This window comes from Rhipicephalus sanguineus, chromosome 9 (assembly GCF_013339695.2).
Source record: "Rhipicephalus sanguineus isolate Rsan-2018 chromosome 9, BIME_Rsan_1.4, whole genome shotgun sequence".
Taxonomy (NCBI): domain Eukaryota; kingdom Metazoa; phylum Arthropoda; class Arachnida; order Ixodida; family Ixodidae; genus Rhipicephalus; species Rhipicephalus sanguineus.
This window is the reverse complement of record NC_051184.2, coordinates 23,776,714-23,800,304: the sequence shown is the minus strand read 5'-3', so window position 1 is coordinate 23,800,304 and position 23,591 is coordinate 23,776,714. Positions and strand designations below refer to the sequence as shown.

The 23,591-nt window shown below is 46.9% G+C and overlaps 1 protein-coding gene across 1 annotated transcript; it reads right to left on the bottom strand.

Annotated features, from left to right (window-relative positions):
- Window positions 1–17,484: 17,484 nt before the first annotated feature.
- On the bottom strand, window positions 17,485–22,582 carry LOC119404754 (peroxynitrite isomerase THAP4). Its single transcript, XM_037671417.2, has 3 exons — window positions 22,273–22,582; window positions 18,706–18,799; window positions 17,485–17,971 (listed from the first exon to the last, which is right to left on the bottom strand). The coding sequence occupies exons 1-3, from the start codon at window positions 22,423–22,425 to the stop codon at window positions 17,490–17,492; spliced, it is 729 nt and encodes a 242-aa protein (XP_037527345.1). The 5' UTR covers window positions 22,426–22,582; the 3' UTR covers window positions 17,485–17,489.
- Window positions 22,583–23,591: the final 1,009 nt, after the last annotated feature.

Here is a 23,591-nt window from a genome sequence, read left to right as displayed (position 1 = left end):
ACAAGAAAACAAAATACACTCCACAGACGCCCACGCGCACACCCGGAAGTATCAGTTCGCAGTTATAGTCGTTTACAACCTTAGAAAATATCAACTCCGCCCACAATACCGCGGCGTAAAGAGTAATTAGTAAATTATTCTTTCACAATTCCAAAATCACCACGCTTGCCGCGAGAAGACGTTTGGTATATATAAGCGAGAAAACGCGCAGAAAGAAAATGCGGGTGGCGACGCCACCTTGCAGCTCCCGCACCAAACGCCGTGACGTCATAGCTCTGAAGGCGTTCACGAGGTGCTACGAAGTTCCTAATCGCTAGCAATGCAGTACATTGTTCTCTGATGGGGCCAGAGACGTAACATACCAAGTTTCAGGAAATTTCATTGAGCCAATGTCGCTAGAATACTAAACGTATACTTTGAAATCCGTGACGTCACGCGCAGGAATTACGGCGCGAAATTTGAAAATGAAATTTTGACCTTGATGTTCCCCTCTATTATTAAACCTAAATTAAACCTATGAAGGTGAAATTAACGACATTGGAGTTTTCGGGATACAATTTATCAATCTAAACCCATTCACTGTTTCACTTTAGTGTTCCTTTAAAGACAGTCGTGCTGGCTGGTTTCTGGTCGAACCGTACGTAGTTTTTCTCGGCTAATGTAAATACTGCGCATATCGAGAGTTAAAGGGTCGTCGTTAACACCTAAAATATTAAGTTTCGCTGTGTGTGATGATGTGGATTGTGTGGCCCGTGACGAGGTGAAGAAAGAACGACAGTTCTGCTTTGCGGTACGCCTTGGAGGAGAAGACGACGAAAAGGAAGCGCGAGCGGGGCGTGCGGCTCGAGCAGTTGGAGCGCGACACGGTTGGAACGGCAGCCGCTGGTCGGCGGTTCGGGTCGCGACATCGCTTAACCAGGCGTCCGGCAGCCTTGCGGACCTGGTGAGCCTGGCTTCCTGCTTCGGGCTGCGTCACTCAACCAGGCGTCCGGCAGCCATGTGGACCTGGTGAGCCTGTTTCCCGCTCTGTGCCCGGTGCTGACACGGAGACCGGCAGCCTAGTCTGTGTTCCTGGCCTGAGGTCCTGGACCCGAGTGGTGTCACGAGGTGGCCGCGGCTCATGTTGGCGACGGGCAGTTACCCGCACTGCAGTGGCCTGGTGATCTACCGGCCTGCAGTGCCATCATCACCACCACTACCACCTCGCCACGGTCAAGGCAGCGTGACTCTTGACTGCCCAAGGAGTACCGGTGACGACCGACTCGCCGCAGCGGCAACAGGCATAACGGCGAGTAGCATTTGTTGTGCCGAGGCGTAGGACGTTTAGAATGTACAAATGAATGCTGTAGTGTGTTGTGTGTAAATCGTCAGTTATCGGTTGTGTTAAAGTCTGTGTTGTGTGTACAGAATCACCTGACTGCCGGTTGAATTATTTCGGATCCTGGGCCCACATTACACCATCACACTGTGCAATAATCTCAAAGTTCCTCACAAAATTTACCAGAACGTGCAAGTCTCCGAACAAAAACCAGCGGCACAAACGTGCTTATGTAAGACGTAGTCAACTACCCCAAAAACTCGAAGAGTGCTTGACGTCACGCAAATGAGTAAGCGCTATTGGATGGATCATTTATGCAAATTATATTCAGGAGGGAGAGTGATCGCTGTGGGCGGAGCTGGCAATTTTTGCTTAGGTTGTAAAATCGTGGTTGTAACCCAGTTTTCTTTTTCTTCTATAGTGTGCACCGCATCATTGTCACATCACGTGAACTTCAACCGCTGCGTCGCGCGCCACCAGTGCACCAGCCTTGCTTGGGTGGTGCGGACCGCAGCATAGTTCGCAGCACCAACTGCTCCGTCGTGTAGTTGCAAGGATTCACTTGAGCCCACAAACCGCTCTGCCTCGTTGGTACGGGGGCGCGAAAAGTGAATTTTAGAACCGAATCGAATACCAATCGAATAGCGATGACACCGAATCGAGTACGAATACGAATCGAATAGTTTTCGAACTGTAAGGCAACCAGTTTCAAAGCAGCCCTAGAATGGTAATGTAAGTATTTACGAAGCAGCCCAATAATTACACAAGATTTTGTTCGAAATAAATATTCGCTAGCTTTAACGAAAGTGCATTACGATTAATTTTACACGACAAAAACGACACCACATTTTTGCAAACCGAGGCAAGCTCGTATGCTGCACCAACTAGAGCCCGAAAAATATTTTGTATCTTGCGGTTCAAATACACCAGTAACTGCAGCGTCCAAGATGGCACTTTGTCAACAGGTTTTCACTAAACTGATATATAAATATAAACAATATTCAATAGTCAATATCGTCATGAATGTCATGATGAAGATAGTGGATTGATGGTTGTGTCGCTTTGGCGACGCTGGTGTTTCAAGCAAAAACGCCTCCATGCTGTACTCAATACAGCGTCGATCGTAAAACATTGGTAGGTAAAACCTTCAGTAGCACTGATAGTTGGGCGAGTTTGGTAAGGGTTCATGGTTATGAAACGGCGCAACGGAAAGACACGAAACACGTCCGGCGCTTGTCTCCGTGTCTTCTTCGCCGTCAGTGTTTCGTGTATTTTCGTTGCGCCGTTTCATAATCAGGTAAAACCTTGATAGGCAAAAGCTTGGGCTGCATGCATCTTGGTAATTAGATGATTAAAAGAAGAAGCATTACCCCTCTTTGTTCCATCGTTTCGTTCCTTTGAGGTTTTTTTTTTTTACATCGGTGCTTATTATTCGACAAATATTCGAAAAACGTTCGGTACTTGCAATATGCACTATTAGGTTCAAGTACAGACTCGAATAGAGCGCTATTCGATTCGTTATTCAAAGTTTTCGAATATTCGTACACCGCTACCCGTAAGACCTTAGTGTTGCGGGCAGTGTGGTGCCCTCTCGTTGGCGCGGGTGCAAACTGCTTCAGAAACAACGCTAAAACAATGTGAACAAGGTTTGCCATCTAGTGAGCGAAATCCGAAGCGGCGACGCCCTCCGAGAACCGAACGTGGCCAAGGTTAACGTGGCGGCAAACTTGAATTCACACTGTCGACAGCTTGATACTGCTATAGTCAACTAGAATATAATACTGCGAAAGATCGTGCTTCCGTGGAACGGCCCATTTATGAATATGGATGCAATATCTAGGGGGGGGGGGGGGTCATCTCGTTTCACTAGAAAGCGCTCCAGCACGGCATAGTGCTGTTCGTTAAAACAGGGAGAAAACCGCTGTCTTTTTATACGTGTTGCATCGCCTTCCGACGACCACGAATATCAACATTCTTTTCATGTGATACATACCGGCACACATACAAATACACGCACGAAAACACGTAAAGGGGGGCCAGACCCCACCCGAAAAAGTTTCTGGCTACGCCCGTGATGTTGCGGTGGTACTAGCCGAAGTAGTAGTAGTAGTAGTAGTAGTAGTAGTAGTAGTAGTAGTAGTAGTAGTAGTAGTAGTAGCAATAGTAGCAGTAGTAGTAGTAGTAGTAGTAGTAGTAGTAGTAGTAGTAGTAGTAGTAGTATAGGAGGAGAGTAGTAGTAGTAGTAGTAGTAGTAGTAGTAGTAGTGGCAGTAGCAGTAGTAGTAGTAGTAGTAGTTTTTGTTGTTACGCGAGAAGTAATCCGGCCATTCATTGCACCAGTTCACTCTACTCGCTCTGCACGTAAGGTGTGCGAAGAAGGAACCAACGAAAGTGTCTTCAAGTTATAAGCTCGAGATTAACCATAAACGAAGCAATAAAAAATAGCTAGGGGCGACTTGAAGCTCTTGAAAAAGAAAAAAAGAAAGAAAAGGATCCATAGTAGTAGTTCGAGTCACATCACTTTAGCGAGATACCTGTGAGACTGCACTTCGTTCAGAGCCGGTCCATATTTTTCGTCACAAATCGAACATCGCACCCCGTTGTATAATGAAGCTAGGATACACCGAGAAAGACAGTGCTTTTCTAAAAAGAAAAAAAAAGGATCTACGTCCGGAACTGACATCCGGGCTGCACCGTGGCGACCATTCCGGGCCGCTATCCCGCTACCGCAGAGCGCGGGAGCTTTTGCCTGCTGCGTTTCCGCCCTGGGCCGGTTCGCTCCTCTTTAGGCGACCTGGCCACCACCGGGTTCACCCGGCGTCACCATATCGACGCCCAGCTTAGCGCGGACGTCCCGTCGACATGCTCGGCCGCGATGCAGGACTCCCGGCCTCAGCCCGTCCTCTAGACCCGGCCTCCGAGACGCTGGATTACAGGGGCATGCCACATCCCCCGGCCGAACGCTGTACGGCAGCCACAGGCTTCTATAGCTACCTGCCCGACCACTTCGTCCATTTCTTCTTTCTTTTTTTTCCTTATGTAGAGCACATGACGAGCATGGTCGATTCCCTTAGTTTATATATATACAACTTGTTAGTACTGAAAATGCAGACCCAGCGGCCACTAAAACCCCCCACGTGCAACGTGTAAAAGTGGTCACGTGGTTAGTTACGTAATAAACGGCGGGACTTTCAAATCAAGACTGAGCGACGCAATAGGCCGGTAAACCAGCGTCGAGTGACCGAACAGGTTTTCGCGTCGTTTCCCGTAACGCTGCGTGTTTGCGAACCTCCTCGATTATTATTACCTTTATTCTTTCTCTCTTTCTCTCTCTTTTAGTTTCACATAGTGTCGACGTCGGATGCACCGGCCCACGTCATCTGTCGCTATCTCCGTCTTGCTCTTGTGGAAGAAGAAAGGAAGGGTATGGATTGAGGGGCTCGTTTCTTTGATAGACAAAAAAAAAAAAAGAACTTATGTGGACGAAAAAAAGATTTCTTTTCGCAGCCCGAACACTTCTTACAGATGGCTAGCCAGAGAAGCTGAAACGCGTTGCCCTGGTGTTCATGACTCGGTTAATCCCGACGGTTCACTAAAGTTTCTCTCGATTGTTGGTTACGTCTGTACAGAAATCTTAATCTAGGTTTGCCGCCCGTGAGTTCCCTTCTTAATTTTTAACGGACCAATGGTGAGTAGGGAAATTTTGCCCAGTTTCTGTGATACATACCCGTCCATGATGATGGTAGTTTTTTGCGTGCATTGCAGCGTCGGATTTTCCTTTCGCCTAGCCCCATAAAGCTTCGCTTTAAAAACACCGTTTGCTGCCATTTGGTCCCAAACCCACAACCTTGGAATTACGCGAGAAGAAAAAATAAGGTATTATTGTAATGAGAGAATGCCAGGTATGTGTTCAAGTCGAAGAACCACTTGATCGTAAAAAAAACTTGATATATGCGGATTCTGCTTTATTGCGGAATTAGTAGAAGATTCAATTAACAATGTATCTTCTAATTATCTAAGCTTGGGTAACGATCCCGGTGTGACGCTTTTGCGTGGCGAATAGTTATTTTTCCTCTTGGCAGAAGGAATAACAGTAAACACGTGTGTGTGTGTGTGTGTGTGTGTGTGTGTGTGTGTGTGTGTGTGTGTGTGTGTGTGTGTGTGTGTGTGTGTGTGTGTGTGTGTGTGTGTGTGTGTGTGTACAATATGGGCATTTTGCTGATTAATTTGTACCAGCTGAAGTTTCCTTAAAGAACACATCAATCAACCGATTAGCCAAAGGGTAATGGCCTATTGGGTAACAATTAAAGCAGAACGATGGAGGCTTAGGCGAAGGGAAGGTCCCGCATTAATGGGCGGTTTGGAGGGAGGTGAAGGCATCCTGGCTGCGACGCATCCCTACCTCTCCCCGTCCTACCTGCCTCTAGAGCCCGACACACACACACACACACACACACACACTAGAGCTGTGCACGGGTCGTATTTCCGAGCCCGAGCCCGGCCCGGGCCCGCTGACTTTGTCGAAGGCCCGCCCGAGCCCGACGGCAAAGAGCTGCGAGCCCGCCCGGCCCGGCCCGACGTACGAAAACACAATCCCGGGCCCGGCCCGGCTTTTTGAAGGTTCGCTGCGAAAACAAAACGTCGTCTTTCTGTAATTTGGCATTTTATTGAGCGTATCGAATATGATCAAATGCCACACGACGAACAGTCTCTATTACACAGATTACAAATTGTCGTGCAAAAACAGCAAGCCGTCTAACGATTCCGGCTTCAACAAAGTGCGGCGCTTTTGTATTCTCTAGCCTAAAGCCCCTTGATCTAGCCCGCCGAACTGAAGTTACGTTCGCTGCTTGCACTCGTCGACGGAATTGCTAATATCTTTTTTGCCAGCCTGGCAAGCTTGGGAATTTTATTTGCATTGCATATCTGCAATAGCGCGGCACTTTTGCTATAAAAGTAGACGGCCTCATGCCAGCAACAATGGAGTTTGCTCGCCAAAGCCGTCACGTGTATGAGGTATGCCCATGCAAGCGTCAGCTTGCACGAAGGCGATCTACGTCGGGTCGCTCGTCGCTGTCGCGTGCATTTTCACTCATATGGGATTTGGCTTTAAATCTAACGCGAACAGTCGCGTGGCGCCGCCACTAGCTCAGGTGGTGTTACTTCTCTGTCCGAGTGCAGCAGAGGGAGCGCTTTACCTGCTCCCCTTTTGTTTAAAGTGCCGAATGGAAAGGAAAAGCGGTAAAGGGCGGTCGCGGAAAAGGCGCTGTATGCGTGCTGGAAAACAATTCCCGCCGATTCTCTATATTTCGGGCTTGAGTTGGGCTTTCCGCCGGGCCCGAGACCGGCTCGATAAAGCTCCAAGTAGCCCGAGCCCGGCCCGGGCCCGAGGTGAAAATACGTCGGCCCGCCCGAGCCCGGCCCGCGGGCCGGGTCGGGCTTTCGGGCTACCCGGAGCCCGTGCACACCTCTAACACACACACAGAAACATCCCCCTTTCGCTACTGCCTGCAGTCGGATATCTAAAATAAATATTGTGAAAACTAAACAATTTACTAATTAAAAACAGCACCTTACGCAGACAGCCATTGCCGACGCTCGATAAAGACAGAACAAACAAGTAAGGAAAGGACCAGAAGAGGAGAGATGGAGCGGGGAGGGGAGGGGGGAGGGTTGACCTAAGAAGCCGGACCGCTGTCCCTTCCCCAATTACAAAACGTACGTTAGCGCCGATACTGCACGAGATAGGCGATACCGCCCTTTCCCGTTTCACGCACAAACCCGCGGGCGCTAGCCATCAAGCAACCCGCGGGAGGTAATCGAATAAACAAAGCTTTAGCGTTTTCGTTCAACGACGTTCTGCCAAATTAGAGAAAAAAAAAAACCACTACGAAAGTGCAAGCACGCACAACAGCTCGCGAATACGAAGAGATGACAAACCCTTAAAAAATTTTTAAAGCTATTTATGCCCAATAGGTCATTGTGACCAGTATAGGCAATATCTGCGCAAGGTACTGTACGTGTTCCACAAGTACTCACGTTCAGAAGCTCCGCAATGCGAGGAAGGTCTGAAGAGGCGGGCGGCGTTCTTTCATTCACCACGGCAAGCCGGCTCCACTGTCCGCTAGACCTAGCCCTCAAAAGTTCTGTAACGCAGAGTTCTGTGGCCAGTCAAGATGTAAAACCACGCAGAAAACAATACAGTTTGTGTCATCGAAGTTGTCAGTCATCCCATGACCGTAGAAGGTTGTCGTCCAGTCGACCAAAAGATTCGTTACGTTTCCCGCCAAAAGACAAGAGACTGCATTCGGGGACCCCGACGAACGTCAACATCTCGAACAACGACGCCACTCCAAGCACTGGGTGCGAGCCTTCGCGCCTGCGCTGCGTGCGCCAAGTCACCGGTTTGATTTCTCGGTGCCGCGTGCAAGTGTTATCTCATTGGTTAAATTGAATTCAAGTCCGCCGTTTCCTTCGATGAGGAGGAACGGTACGAACAGACGAAGAGAAGATAGAGGAAAGCACGGCAGAGGCGCTGGCTCGAAGACGTTGTTAGCTGCGATGTTGCGCGGGGCCTTGCACTTTATTGTTTACTGCGCGGTCGTTGCCCCCGAGTAACTGAGTTTTTGGCGGGAAAAGTCTGCGCTTTTTCGTGTTCGAAGGAAAAGCAGTCTTTGGGGGGGGGGGGGGGGGGGGGGGGGGGGACGCGTAAATGCGCGATGTTTGATAGAGACATTCAGGGAACTTTGATCCGTGAAAATTTCCACTTGATAGGTGTTTCGTCTGCCGCAGTTCCTTGAATGTAATGCCGTCAAAAGTGGCTCTGTTTGTGCTGGCGAACATTTAATCGCGCTTGCTTATAAAGGTGTTACTTTGTTGTGTCTGAATGTTTAAACTTGCGGTGTGTGTGTGTGTGTGTGTGTGTGTGTGTGTGTGTGTGTGTGTGTGTGTGTGTGTGTGTGTGTGTGTGTGTGTGTGTGTGTGTATGTGCGGTACGCCGCTTTTTTTCACCAGTCAGTGCGGAATGACAGCGTTTGTCAGCAGGGCTTAAAGTCAGGGGGGACCGGGGGGGCAGCTCCCCCCTCCAATATTTAAGGAGGGGGTCGGTTCCCTCTCGGCAGGTCAACTGTAGCACTGCGGCACCCATGTGACAAGCTCCGGAGTTGGCACTTTCTTTTTTGGACATTAGTGCCTTGTGCAGTGGAATTATAGCTCTCCAATTTCTTTAATAGTGATTTATTCGCAATTATTCGGTTTATGGGGCATCAACAAAAGAAAGAAAGAAAGAAAGAAAGAAAGAAAGAAAGAAAGAAAGAAAGAAAGAAAGAAAGAAAGAAAGAAAGAAAGAAAGAAAGAAAGAAAGAAAGAAAGAAAGAAAGAAAGAAAGAAAGAAAGAAAGAAAGAAAGAAAGAAAGAAGTGTCATCGTATACTGCCGGATGCACAGGATCGTCTGCACGACTAGTATGCACGTAACGAAAGAAATAACGCACACTGTATACACTTTTTCTCGTGCATACTAGTTGTGTAGGCGACCCTGCAACACAATGTGCCAACGATACCGTAATCTGCTGTCCGGCGTACATACTTCCCAATGGGCCCGCCTAGCGAGCTCACAATGTAAAGCGAATTCATTACTCGTAGCCTTGACACCAAGACGACAAGACTTTCGGGCGCTGACGAGCCGCTGACATACATCTCGTATCTTGAGGCCTCCTGCAACGAGTGTCAAGTGCAAGGGCGACGGCGTGCATTGCGGCGAAGTGGCAGTAGAAAGAAATGCAGAGAGTTCAGAGGGTCAAATTCAAAAATTATTTTCTTCCTTAAAAAATGCTTTTATTAGACTTTCTTCAATACTTAGCAATGAGGTCTTCTATCGAACGTCGTATCATGAGGAGTTTTGCTTGGACTGCATCAGTACAAAAAATACGGTCAAGTATGCAGTAAATCGCACATTTTCTCTGATTTCACAATTTTTTTCGCGTAGATTTGAAGTATATATATTTCACCGCTAAAAATTTTCGTACAAAAATACACTTTCCTGAAAACCACACCGATAAAGATTGCTTCGGGAGAGGCTCAGTTAGCATAAGAAAAAAATCGCTAACTTTGAAGATTTTCGTTGTTTTTGAAGTTACGCTGCTGGCAGCTAAACATAAAATTTTCGGTATTGTTAAATAGCACAACTAAACATAACGTCTGTAGTAGCGCAAGCGCTCTTTCGAAGGTCAACACACAAAAACAGATGTTATATCTATTCTTTTATTAGGCACAGTTTAACAAAAGCAAGCGAACTTTGGGGAGGCGCCACGGTCCTGAAAATTTTTTTCGAGCGAGAACGTTTTGCCACAATACTCCTTGGGTACAAGAAAAAGGTATAAATTTGATCACGAAAATCTGCGATGTGAGAGCGCCATGTTTGGGACACTTGGGATATATATATATTGTGTTGTGTGTGTGTGTCGCCGCCCTATGAGCCCCCCCCCTCCCTTCGATGAAGGGAGACCTTTAAGCCCTGGTTGTCAGCTACCCAGACAACACACTACATCCCAGGGACTTCCCAAAAAAGTCCAAACGTCCCACATCCCAACCAGGTGGTTTTTAGGATGTCTTTTAGACATGTGCATAGGGATCATTCCTAAAACATCCCTTGTAGGATCTGATTGGGACTTCAAGTTAGCGGTGAAATAAGCTACCCTGTTGAAAATTGGTGATCCTAAACAATCGGAAACAGCAACTCCGCCGGAGTGCATGGTTGGCGCGCTTGCACAATTGCATATCTACATGCACATGAAAAGAAATATATCCGCATTTTTTGTGAAAGTGTTCGTTTCTGTTTTTTTTTTTTTTAATGTCGCGCCGTTATGAGGACGAGGGATCGATTGCTGACTGTGTGAGCAAGTGTCACACTTGGTAGAGGCAGTACGACGCACGTACTCGCGCCACTGTGCTCCTCACGCACGCCGTGCCTTGCGTGCTTTTCGTGAAAGAGCAGAGACCGGCGGCCGCGCGGCCGCGCCGCGCGAGCGGTGTGTGGTCGTGGTGGTGTCGTGTTTATAAAAATACCGACATATTAACTTTAGAAGAATTGAATGAAATATTGTTATTTTATTGTTTTCTTTCTTAGGTTTAATACGCAATTGTTATTTAATTGCGCTTACTGCGAGCCAACACCTCCTCAAATAGTGGAGGATTTGCTGCGAGCACTGCGCAGACATTGCCATCGCCATCATGGCGCCCGGCGTGTTTGGAGTTTGGATAGTTCGGACAGTTCGGACTCTTCGTTGGCCTCGTTTTTAGGTGTTTGATCCATGACGTTTCGTCGAAGAATCACAAGCGCGCATGCCGTAGGTGTTTGCCTGGTTGCAAGATCTTGCCAATTTCAGCGTTTTTCCGCCTCTTCGGTAAGTACTTGACATGCCTGGATTACTGCAATCAGCACGTTCTTAGCACTTTCTTCTTTGGTTCCCCACCGAACGCAGGTTGGCGTACGCTGAATTGGACCCTCGCAGCAAGAATGACACGTGGGAGTAAGTTTTATTTGTGACGCGATTTGGTTTATCTTCCGCAGAATCTGTTAAGCTCACTATGCTGATATGTTGTTGTCGGCCACGTGTGTAGATTGACACCAGGGGCGTAGCCAGAAATTTTTTTCGGGGGGGGGTTCAACCATACTTTATGTATGTTCGTGCGTGCGTTTGTATGTGTGCGTGTATATATACGCAAGCAAAACTGAAAATTTTCGGGGGGGGTTTTGAACCCCCCCAACCCCCCCCCCCTTGGCTACGCCCCTGATTGACACCGCGATCGTGGAACACATGGCTGATCTGCCTCGAATAACTGCAAGCCAGCGCGTGCGTAGTGCCGTGGAGAACGATCAGAAGTCCTGGACGACAAAGATAAAACTTCAAAGGTTTGCTGTACATCTTTTCCACGGCAACTGACCTCAACGTAAAAAAAATTTGGAATGGTCAAATGTATGTGTCAAGTAAATATTGCTTTAACCATTTGTAGTGGGCTATGGACATGAATTAAGCATTGCTGCACATAAGACTGGCTTGCCCCTCAGTTTATGCCCAGTACCAAAATTCTTGCTCTCATATGACACCATTTGTAAGAAAGCCAGAACTTATGTTCAAAACAGCGCATATTCATGCTATTCTTTTATTCAGTTGCATGTGAGAGTCCTGTGCTGGCCATCAGTTAGCCGGTTATCAGAAGAAAAGGGCACAGCCCAGTCTTTGTACTGGTATTACCGTATCTTTTGTGATTATGATCATGATTTTTGTCTTACTGAAACAAGAAACTGAAAAATGTATGTTGGTGTTTCTGCTACATCTCTATGAAGCAGCAGGACCTGTTGCTCAGTCACTTGGTGCATATTAGCAACTGGCACCTTGTGTGGCTTCCCTATACCTCCACCTTTTTTCAGTGCATGTTGTTTTCATCCTTTACCCAGCAGTCAAGTAGTCTCACGCAACCGAAGTGACCAACTAGCCCACTCTGTTTGTCAAGTAGGTTTTACTTCCAAATAAATGTAGCACGTTTGTGATATGCACTGTTGCTCAATGATATTCTTTTTGCATGTGCTAGCTGTGTACACATATACATGGTCTTTTTTCTTTTTTTCAGCTGCTTCTAGTAGTGGTGCCCCTCGTGTGCCCCTTTACCCCAAATGTCTGCACTTTGCCTGCCGGTAATGACATAGAAAGTGCTCAGCTTCCTGGACATACACGTGCAGGTTACGAGACGGAAAGCATGCAGCTTAGACTTCATGCTTGTAAATGCAAAAGTCGTCACCGACGTAATTAGCGTAAGCTAAAAGGAGAAACTTCTGCTTATGAGCAAGTAATTATGAAGCAGGCTTTACTCCTCTTAAACTAGCAGACATGCAACAACACAGTCGTGCTATGTTTGTTTTGTGCGCCATTTTCATGCATATTTGTGCTTGCAGTGGATATGCATATACATGAAGGATTTGTTTTTGTTTTCCTCAGCTGCCTCTGCGAGCCCTGCTCCTGGACAACAGCTGGGAGGCTCTGTGTTTAAACGCGTGCACCTTGGACGTCATGCTCGTAAATACCAATTCCTTTGTCATTTCTTGGCATGAATTTCGTTGGTAAAGCAATAAGTAAAATTGTGCATTGTTGTTTACAAGCACTTCAGAATGAACCAGGCTTAAAGGAGAAGGGACCGACACCTGACCAGAACTTGTGATTAGATCCTGTCAGAAATGAAAAGACCGTGGAATATACTGACATATTCCAGCATCCTTTTGGCACTGTGAGTAGGATTTATATCTCTAAATCGTGTTTAAAAGTAACAAAAAAAAGGTATGTCATGCAACCCATCACAAGAGCCTTGAAGCTAGATTGCGGAGTCGATCACTTTGCTGTACGTAGTCACATAGTCTGATGCCGTCATGTGTGCCATAATTAGTCCTAAAAATATTAGTATGTATATTATTATCCATCCCCGCTCTATTCTGTGTGCTTATGAGGTAAAAGGAGTTGCATGGTGACAAGAAACGGCGCTGCCTTCACGGTAGGCAGTGGACCATGTCGAGCCGTGGCGCATGCGCGCGAGTACACACAGATGCAGTAAACCGCCGCACTCAAACACGAACCGCTCTCACGCTCACTGTTTGCAGCATGTCTTATCACGTGTGTATACGACTTCATATCCGTCGCAGATAGAAAAATTCGAATTACAAATGTTTCACGGCATTTTCCACATTACCATTCCTTGATTATACACTCTGACTGGTAAGCTTTCTGTCGCGCTAAAGAAAATAGGTACCATAAAAGTTGGTTGTCGGTCCCTTTAACCTCTTACGCACACACAGGACAAAATAGGCATGCTGTATCCCCGTTGTGCACCATCTTTGTGCGTTGTGTGTGTGCAGTATGGACATGTACATTAAGGCTTTGCTTTTGTTCTCAGCTGCCTCTGCGAGCCCTGCTGTTGGACGCCAGCTGGAACGCTCTGCGTTTGACAGCGTGCACCCCAGATGTCATGCTCGTAAATACAGAGTTCTTTGTCATTGTTCTCATGATTCTAGTGTTGACAAAGCAATAGGTAAAAGCAGGCACTTGTGCATCTGGAATGAGGTTTGACCCTGTCTCAGGATACATAAGACAATATAGTCATGCTATGTTCCTGTTCACCATTTTCATGCAAATTTGTGTGTGCAGTACGTATACATACATGCAGGCTTTGTTTTTGTTGTCCTCAGCTGCCTCTGCAAGCCCTTTTGCTGGACGCCATGGAAGGCCCTCCACTCGAAAGTGTGCACCTTAGACTACACGCTCTCAATACCAAGTTCTTTGTCCTTCTCGGGGTGATTGTAGCGCCATATAATAGTGAGGCAATAAATCATTTTTGCTGGTCACTTGATGTTCTATGCATGTTGCTTGGTTTCCGAACACTTGGCTTGGTTTTAAGTGATCTAGTTATCTATGTGAAAAAAAAGTGGGTTGGTTGGACGAGGAATATGCTTTCCTGGAGTGGCAACTGGCTCTCTCAGGTAGGGGGTGGTTGAGCGCGATGAAGCAAGTTAACATGTTATGGGAGCAAATGTCCCACCCTTTTGAAATAATCCTGAAGTAAAAAGTGGTCACATGTCCCAATAACATCCAAAACGCATGCAGTTTTGGGACATCCCCAAAAGGTCTTTTTTTGTATCACTTGGGATGTTTTTCCACCTTGTGTGGGACGTCTTTTGGAAGTCCCGAACTCCCGAAAGGGACGTCATTTGGATGTCCCTAGGATGCCTTTGCGTTGTCTGGGTAGCTGCTTCTGCTGTTGTAAACGTTTGTTGTCGTTATTCACGAATGCACCTGGTGATACAGGGGAAGATAATTGCTCGTACGGCTCAGGTTCTTCGACTTGTAAGTGAACCAGAAGCCAGCCCGTCGCGGAATTGTGTACTGGACGGATCGTTTAAAAAAACAATAAAAGAAAAAGGGCGACACGATGCGGCAGCCAATACATGAAAGCTGGCACCCAGATGAAGCTTCTTCCTAGCACATATTTCATCTTCATCTTCAACAAACAGCGCAGTAGCGGACAACAACGGACAAAGAAGGGAACGAAACCCTTTTTGTCCGTTGTCCGCTGCTGCGCTATTTGTTGAAGATTGATTACCAACTGGCGCAATCCCATACCTTGCTTCAGCATATTTCATGTTTCACGCTGTCAATGTTAGAGAGCTGAGTTTTGCTAATGAAACCAAGAACTTCAATGGCTGGTGAACGAACACCTTCCACGAATGTTGTTGGGTGAATATCCTGGCATTCCATTATATTGCGTGTTGAGTAGTTTACTCATTTTTTGCAGCGTAGGTAAGCCTGGTACTTCCGTGAACCTTCCCTATCGCTTTTTCCTACTCAACAAGTTAGCTGCAAACTACAGGTATTCCTTTACCATTTCAGTTTGCCGCCTTTGCAAGCCAGCGGGATAGCGGTGACGCCTGGTGGCGGAAGAAAACACCAGGTTACTCAATGTGTTGACTCCGAGATTTTGGAAGCATGGAAACATTTGGCCGCGTAGCAGAGCATGCGTGAGCTAAACGCGGCACTGGGGGAGCACTAGTAGATTATACATCCCGTGCTAAGGCTCCTGTACTGGAAAACGACAAAACGGACGCAAGACAGCAAAACAGACGCAAGTAATCTTGGAGAGAGCCCAGCTTCAGCGACAGCGTCAACGGCTTCACTCAATGGGCCATGCTACGCCGACGATTTCGGAGGCGATGCTCACTGTTTCTTGGACGACAGCCGACTCGCTCTAATTTTATAATAATAATAATAATAATAATAATAATAATAATAATAATAATAATAATAATAATAATAATAATAATAATAATAATAATAATAATAATAATAATAATAATAATAATAATAAATTCTGGGGTTTGGCGCACCGTAATCTACATGTTAAGGTTAACTTATTGACAAGTACTATTCTTCCATTTTAGAATGTTATTTCAAAATACGTGTACCAGGTTACCTTGCTCTAACCTCTAAAGGTGGGGAAAGTGCGGTCGCTTGTGAAAGGCTCGGGCTGAAGTGCTTCAATGAGAATGTTATAAGCTACAGCATTCCTCTTTTTTTTTTTATTCTATTTACAATCACCTGCGAACAACAGTGTAGTTATAGACCTGAAGCCAGTGCATTTGGAAGGCATATCCATTTTGAACGAATTTCAAGGATGAGGAAGCACTTCCATATAAGCGTCAGCATAATTAAGGTAAGAGCACCTACTGTTACGTTTACTTTTCTAACCCCGTCACCATCCCCCTTTTTTGCTTGCTTACGCGCTGTAGTAGGTTAAAGTGACGTCACTTCGTGAGAATGCCTGTTAATAAACTGCACTAGCGTTCGGAACCGGCTCACATTTTTCGTGACAAGTCGAACATCGCACCACGTTGCATAATGCGGGTCGAGGAAGACCAAGATATTCTCCTTTACACAAAAAAAATTTTTTTAGTAAATTTTAAAAACTCACACGATCCTTCATGCATTTGCCTAAGATGACTGGAAGGCGAAAGCCATTGGCCTAACCATGGGAGAGGGGAGGGGGGGGGTGTTCAAACCACCCCCAGTTGCATTATATATGATTACACAAGTTTTTGTACAAGGTTGTACAATTATGCGCAAGATTTACGAAAGCAAATTCACAGCGAGTATACTTACTCAATACGTCAGAACAGGCCAGAACCACAGAGCATCACACAGCAGTAACGCATTAAATGAAAGCACGGAACAATTTGAAGACAGCATTTCAATGAACGGTGAATTGAAGCCGAATTCGTCCACACGCTCTACGGTAAATGACACTTCCGTTTCGCTGTCCTCATATGCACAGCGCCGCCTGTCGGCCCGGATATCTTAAATGAGACCCTAATACTCCACATCGGGTTGACCCGAGGGTCCCGTTGCAGTTTACTACTTTGGGACAGTCGTCTGCATATGTTATGCCTTGTAATTAACGTATTACGCAATAATAAAACCGTTTTATTGATAGAAGTTTCCTATACGCTCGACCTATTCTAAGGTAATCGGCTGCCTCAAGCCTGTTAGCAAGCTTTAACGCGTCATGTACTGAATTCCACTTTTGTTGTTGTTGTTGTTGTTGAGCGGGGCAGGAGCTTCGGCAGATCATTTTTGGTTTCGATTCCCTTACTTGAGAACCAACCCAGGCATTTGAAGGTCACACGCTTGCTTGAAGCTTACTGCACAAGCATGTACATGTAAGGAGTTACACGCTCTGGGCAGTATCCTTAGCACCCCATTCCCAACTCCGAAAGTGCCGAGACACACACGTACCGCGTCCGTCCACATAATTTTCCAAGTGGTTTTTAAGATTTCTTGGACATTTCCAGAAACAACCGTCTTAGATTCTGTATGAACGGAGAGATGGCCTGGCAGTTTGTGGGGTAAAACTTAAAAGCTTGAGTAAACGTTAGAGATCGTCGCCAGTCAAAGTGATAAAGCTCGTTAATCTGCGTTCATCTCCATATTTCGTTCCGGAGTGAAACTGAAGTATTTATCGTTTTTTTACGGTTCAAGGGGGAACAGTTGGCAATCCGGAACAATCGAGGTCATGCAACGTGAGCATTACTGCGTATCTCAGGGGACAGTATTAGCGTGTATCTCAGGCAAGAATTCCGAGGCAAAGATGTGGTCAAATGTTTCGATAAATGAAAACAGCGGCCACCCGAGCTGTTTATATTAACGAAAGTGGACCAGCCAGTCACACAGGCCAGCGTCGAGAGAACAATGTCGGCGCTGATTTTTATTTTTATTTTTTTATTATCAGAACAATGGTCTCGCATATCAGAAACTACACTCGATGACGTGCTGCTCTTTAGATCATGCTCACTCCCTTGACGCAAAGCATTCGGCCTGCTTAGAGAATTCGTAATTCACTCATGATAAAATATTATATTTTTGTCGCTAGTTTGATTGCAAATTTTTGCACACAATTAAAAAACCGTTCCGAACAGTTACGGAACATTTTTTTTTTTTCGTCCCGGTACAGAAAGGGAACGGAAATGTCTTCGGTGAAACAAACCTAAAACCGAAATAAAAATATTTCGCACCGACGCCCTGCAGGAAACTTAAGCGGCAGCTTTATTGAATGTACAAACTTCTTTGGTTCATATATCTCACGGCGACGGTTGAAAGTCTCCACTTTCGCGAGGCTGTAGACGCTGTCGAAGGATTTCCACGGTGTTCTCCAATTCCTCGACCCTACTCCTAAGCGTCTCAACGGTCGAGTTCGCAACGCCGTAGGCTTCCACGAGTTCATCGTGCCTCCTGATCATGACCGCCAGCTGTTCTCGAGATTCGACGCAGGCACTTTTTGAACAAGGAGACTCTAGCGGTACAGCTTTCGGCGCGTCCGACACTTTCGTAGCGGTCGTGCGCCGCGGCGTCCTCCTTGTCTTGGCTGGCCGTGTCCGTGTCCTGATGCGGCTGCTCCGCCGAGGAGACGTATCGTCGCCATTGGAGGACGGCAGCAGGTGTACCTCCGCCTCCGTCGACACGAGGCCTGCGGGTCCTTCGGTGGGAGTCGAACCGTCGTTCGCTTCAGATGGCGCTGCTGCTCCTGTTGAAAGTTTCCGCGACTTTCTACCGCGAGCAGGCTCTGCAGAAGGTAAAAAGTTCGGCAACGCGTGTTAAGCTTTCTCCAACAGTTGAAGGCGGAAGCCCGCTGCACACTTGGCGATGCATTAAGTTACACAGCCGGGTACCAGACTTCCGATACGACGTAATGAGCCGCAGTGCTAGAGGCGCGCGTTAAATTACCTTGACAATTCTCTGTTAATTGCGTTGTTCCTGCTCCCGGAATGTTTGTGCACCTCACGTGACGTTGCATTACCTCCGCGGTCGGCCTACCGCTGAGCGAGCGACGATGCCATGTGATGACGTCATCGTGTGACGTAATAATAATAATAATAATAATAATAATAATAATTTCTAGGGTTTTACGTGCCGAAACCACACGATGTGGTTATGAGGCGCGCCGCAGTGGAGGGCTCCAATATTTCGAACATCTGGTGCTCTTTTAACGATCACTGACATCGCACAGCAGGGGCGTAGTCAGAAATTTTCTTTCAGGGGTAAAGGCGGGGGGGGGGGGGGGGGGGGAGGAAGGGTTCAACCATACTCTATGCATGCTCGTGTGCGCGTTTGTACGTGTGCGGGCATATATACAAATTGCAAATTTGAAAAAAAATCGAAGTAAACAACCGCACCCCCCCCCCCCCCCCCCCCCCCAATTACAAACCTTACATGAGCCACACAGAGGCGAAAAGAATGGAAGTGGCTTTACAGGAACAGCCACTGCGCACCTGTGTATCCAAATGGCTCGACACTTACCCTTCCGCGGGAAAAGCGTCGGCACAGCATTAGGCTTTAGCTTCTTCCAGCCATCGGCGCGGTGTTGTTCGAAGCTTTCCTCTACAAAGTGAGCCTGCGGGTTAACCAAAGAGAAAAAAATACGATTTATACAACAAGCCTCAGACAACAACGCCCATCCAAGCCTTGCCGTAGGCAGGTGAAGGATGGAGGGTGTTCTACCCCCCCCCCCTCCCGAAACATTCAAATTTTGCATGTGTATATACCTATACACGCACGCATACAAAAACATACTAACATACATAGCAGTCAATGAAGCCATATCGCCTGCCTTTTCAGCGCTATCTTCATTGAATGTGACGAACTAACTAGCCCAAAAGTGTTCTCTTGCATATAGGGTGGTTGAACCATCCCCCCCACCCCCCCGCCTACCCCGTCCGAAAAAAATTTCTGGCTACGCTCCCGCATGCAAGTACAAAAAGAAGACCCAGTTGACAGGCCCACGGCTATACCTTTGATAAAGTGGCCGCCTGGACATCAACAGTTCGGTCTCGGAGGTAAGATTTATTTAGGCACTCACTCGGTTTCAATGGGTGCAAAATAACACCGGGTGCAATTGCGAGCGTCACTACTGGAGGAGCTAGTGCTAGCTGTTATGATTATTCCGTAACTAAAATTTAAATCATTTGACAACATTCGGGTCGCTAGAAGCGCGCAGTTATTCAAGCTGGTCAGTCATGATAGGATTAGGCGTTTTAACTTTCCTTTTCTAGCTAGGCGAAACGAAAACTCGTCCGTCCTCGCAGAAACTCCAAGCTCACATGTGCCCTGGAAATTGGGCAACGCCCACACTACTCACCCCTGCTTCGCTAAAAATGAAGAGGAGCAGTTACGAATAAAGGAATGAAACAAACATAAAACGTTCTTGTGTAGCGATTGCTGTAGGTCTGTATCCTGCGCTAAATGCAGCACCCAGCGATTCCCGTTCGTAGAATTCCCACTGCTCCGTTTACCAAACCGCCGATGGCGTCAGTGTTTGAGGTAAGCGTTTCCCCGGCACGAGTATATATGTTGTTAGGGAGATTCGGAAGCTCGGTGCGCGACATGCTCGCTACTTTTTGCTGCGCTTTATCGAGTTCCTTCCTGCTCGTTACGGCAGTTGAGGTACGTGTCGTCTGCAGCGAGTTTTGTTTCCGCCTTCAGATGTAGCGACGAAGGCGCCGGAGAAGCGCAGGTGGGAGGAGCGACCGCGCGCTTGGCAAGGTGGCGGCGCTCTCGCGCGGGCGTAAGACGCTTGTTTGCGAAGCGTTTTTAGCGATTTTAAGTGAGTTATTGCGATTATGCTGCTTGGCTATTTTTGATAATGATATTATTTTGGACCATGTTCGTTTATTTTAACGCGGTTTTGAGCATTGCTAGCCTTGTTTTAAGCCTGTATAGACCACATCATTTTGAGCGTGACCATGCGACATGAGACACTGGACGGACGACAAGCCAGGCCCCCAAAGTGTTACACACTTAAACCTTTCTAGGCAGGGCAGGGTCTGAATACGGTCCCCCACGCACCGAGGACAAGTGTCTTAACCACTGCGCTATACACGTTCACGTTTGGAGAATATCTGAACTATACGAATACGCTGTGCCCGCGGTGCAAAAGAAATGTTAAACGAGAACACTTTCTACGCAGGCTTTGTTGGTTCTCGTTGTAGTGGAATATAAAAGCCTCCTCTAGGACAACTTTTAATGCCGACATGGAGGACTGTACACATCAGGAAAAGCCCGACTTCGTGAAAATGTGATACGAAGCTTCTGTTGGTGTCGGTATGCGCCTGCCATGCGGCCGTTCCAGGCGCTGAAGAATGCACAAGAAACAAGGTGAAAGACGCTATGCCGACGCCACGCGAAAGCAACCTACAGTATTCAAACGCTATACACTTACGTATCACTTATACAGCTCCCAAAGGGGATTCTGTGTTGATCTTTCAACAGCGAAGTTGTTTAAGCTGTCGGTAACTTGTGCTCCGTCATAAAACAAAACTATCATCGTCATGAACGGGCACACGTTCTAATTCATTCTCTTTACAGTGCAACTTGTGCTCCGTCGTACAAAACTCCTCAGGTGCGTACGCGCCACAGGAAGTGGGCAAGCCCCACTGCCGCGTATAGTAGGTCCGAGTGTCAAACGAAAACGAACACGTGAAAAAGAGAGAGAGAGTGAGAGAAAGTGAAAGAGAAAGAAAGCGATAGAAAGAAATAGGATCTGAAAAATAGATAGAAATAATGGGAATAAAAGACATAAAAAGACAGAAAGAGAAAAAAAATGAAGAGAAACAAAGAAAGAGACGGAAAGAAGCAGAGACAGAGAGAGAAATAAAGATAGAAAGAGCAAGAAAGAAAGAAACAGATACAAAAAAGTGATACACGAAACAGGTACAACGGAAAATAAAGAGAACAAAGAAAGAAAAACAAAGAGAAACAAGGAAGGCAGGTCACCCGGCTGCACTCTTCCTTCAGGCTGGGCACCACCAGCGCGAAGCTGCCATCATTTTTATTGCATGAGACCTACTTCTGTATACCTCGATCTAAGACAGTAAAGTAATTTATCTACCACAACGTGCTATAGGATCAAGTCAAGTAAAGCAATGTCGCGCCTTGGGGCCACCCAAAATCACACGAGAACGGAAAAGCGACCAACGTGACTACAATAAATAAATAAATAAATAAATAAATAAATAAATGAGCCCTTCCTTATCGAGAAAATGGGGGGCAAGCAAAGCTTGGCGTGTGCGTGCATGACCGACTATTTTTCTTTCTTTCTAACGCATAGCACAATGCTCCCTCCTAACTTTTCCCTTCCTCGATACCTTCACCCACTTGCAACTCAACGCTTGTGCAGCTACAAGACAACGACGGTCACGTGCGAAACAAGGAAACGCAACAGTGAAAGGCAGTAAAGAAACGTGGCAACGTTAAATGACAAGTGAACTTCGACAAAATATCAGATCTTCATATCATAAACGGCTGATCGCCTACAAGCCCACGATCGAGAGAACACCAGCTTTTGGAAAACGGCGCATAGAAATACGCGTGTTACCGGCGCGCCTTCGAGCGTCTATTTGTGTACAGCCGCATTTATTGTACACTCGCCCGGCGCTGGGTTTATCGCGAATTACGCCCCCGCCGCCACCGAAATCTGTAACTCGTAGTAGCTTCGCTTAATAGATGATCACGTAGATTATAGATAACTTTGTCGCGTTAAAGTGACGGTATTTGTCCGCAGGCGCAGAGACGCGGCGACTTGGGAAGCAAATAAACGTTATTTGGGCGAACTTGCGCCCATAAAAGAACTTCTGACAAAAAGGGTTCGGCGGTGGCGAAAAGAAACGCCAAACGTACTAAAACATTCAGCGCACCGCAGCGCGCACATCAGATGACAAAGCGGGCCCACTGTTCTGTCAAACGCATCTCCAACGCGTTAGCGACGGACGCGACGCTGTAAACGGAGCGCAACAACAGAAATGGGCGCGAGAATGGCAGATGCGCCTTACACGAAACCCTCTGCCGCCGACCGGCTCGCACAACACTCACTTGGCACACGCTGGACGTGTCTTTCGGGAGCCAGTTATCGCGCTTGACGTTCGCGATCCACTGAAGTCTTCTTTTCGGATCTCTCGGAAAGCGAAACGTCCTCCAACCGTTTCTGGAGTTGTTCGAACAGAACGGCACACAACACCCGGTCATTTCGCGGCGTCGAAAACCAAGGCGCGGCGGTCGCGCAAAGTTGGCACGTTCGGCGGGCAGTGGGGAACGGAATGGCGGCCTCCAAAACCGGCTGTGGCTTCAATCAACGTTCGCTTCAATGCACGCTTTCGCGTTCTGTCCGGATCTTCCCGCGAGCTGCTACCATGCTACTACTGCAACTACTGCTACGTCGTTCAAATGCATTCGCCATCGACTGAGCGTTGGGCAGCGGCGGGCGAAATGGCAGAGTTGGCAGTGTTCATGCCATGCGACCAGCCCGACCCGCGGTATAGCTACGCTACCTGGTGGCGAAAGGTCTCACTAAATTGCTGAATGCATTGCCTCCGAGAGGAAGCGCCGCAAAAACCAACGTTACTAGACTAGTAACGTTGGCAAAAACTACGTCGCGCCGCGAAATTTCAAACGTACGAGTATCACGATCGCGACCTAAACAGCATCCCTATCTACGCTTGTTTTCTATTTATTACAATTACAGGCCTTACATCATTCTTTTGCGAGCAGCAAGGAGCCGTTAAGTGTCGCTGACGCGCTCTCTTCGCCGGCGTTTTATTTTCAGCTGGAAGCTGTTTTCTTCCGCCGTCCTCTAGCTAACGCTGTCCAACGCTGTTCAAGACGGAGTAGCTTGGTGAGTACGAAAACTAGCATGGCTCTACTTGAGTGCATGACGCATATAAATAACAAGACAAAACATGAAATTACGTCATGTACGTCATGATTTACATGACATAGTATTCATGCTCTCGCGACTATTTTAATAACGTGATTTGCACCAAAATTGGTATGGCTCTACATGAGCGCATGACGAACATAAATGAGAGGTAAAAACAGGAAATTACGTCATGTACGTCATGTACGTCATGATTTACATGACGTGGTATTCGTGCTCTCTCGGCCATATCAGCAGCGTGATATATACGAAAATTGGCATGAAATGACATAAGTGTATGACGAACATTAATGACAGGTCATAACACGAAAATTATGTCATGCATGTGATGTACGCCACGGTTTACGTGACACTGTCTTCATTTGCCCTTTCATTTATATATATAAAGTTACGCTCACTATCGCATGACAAACATGCGATAATGAATGTCATGACATGAATGCCTTGATTCGATTCAAAGCCAAATAATGCGGTGTAT

Coding starts and splice junctions, on each gene's coding strand:
- LOC119404754 (XM_037671417.2), bottom strand. CDS start 22,425: ATGACCGGGTGTTGTGTGCCGTTCTGTTCGAACAACTCCAGAAACGGT. Junction 18,800..22,272: donor ACACGTCCAGCGTGTGCCAA/GTGAGTGTTGTG, acceptor GTTAACCCGCAG/GCTCACTTTGTAGAGGAAAG. Junction 17,972..18,705: donor GACGCTTTTCCCGCGGAAGG/GTAAGTGTCGAG, acceptor TACCTTCTGCAG/AGCCTGCTCGCGGTAGAAAG.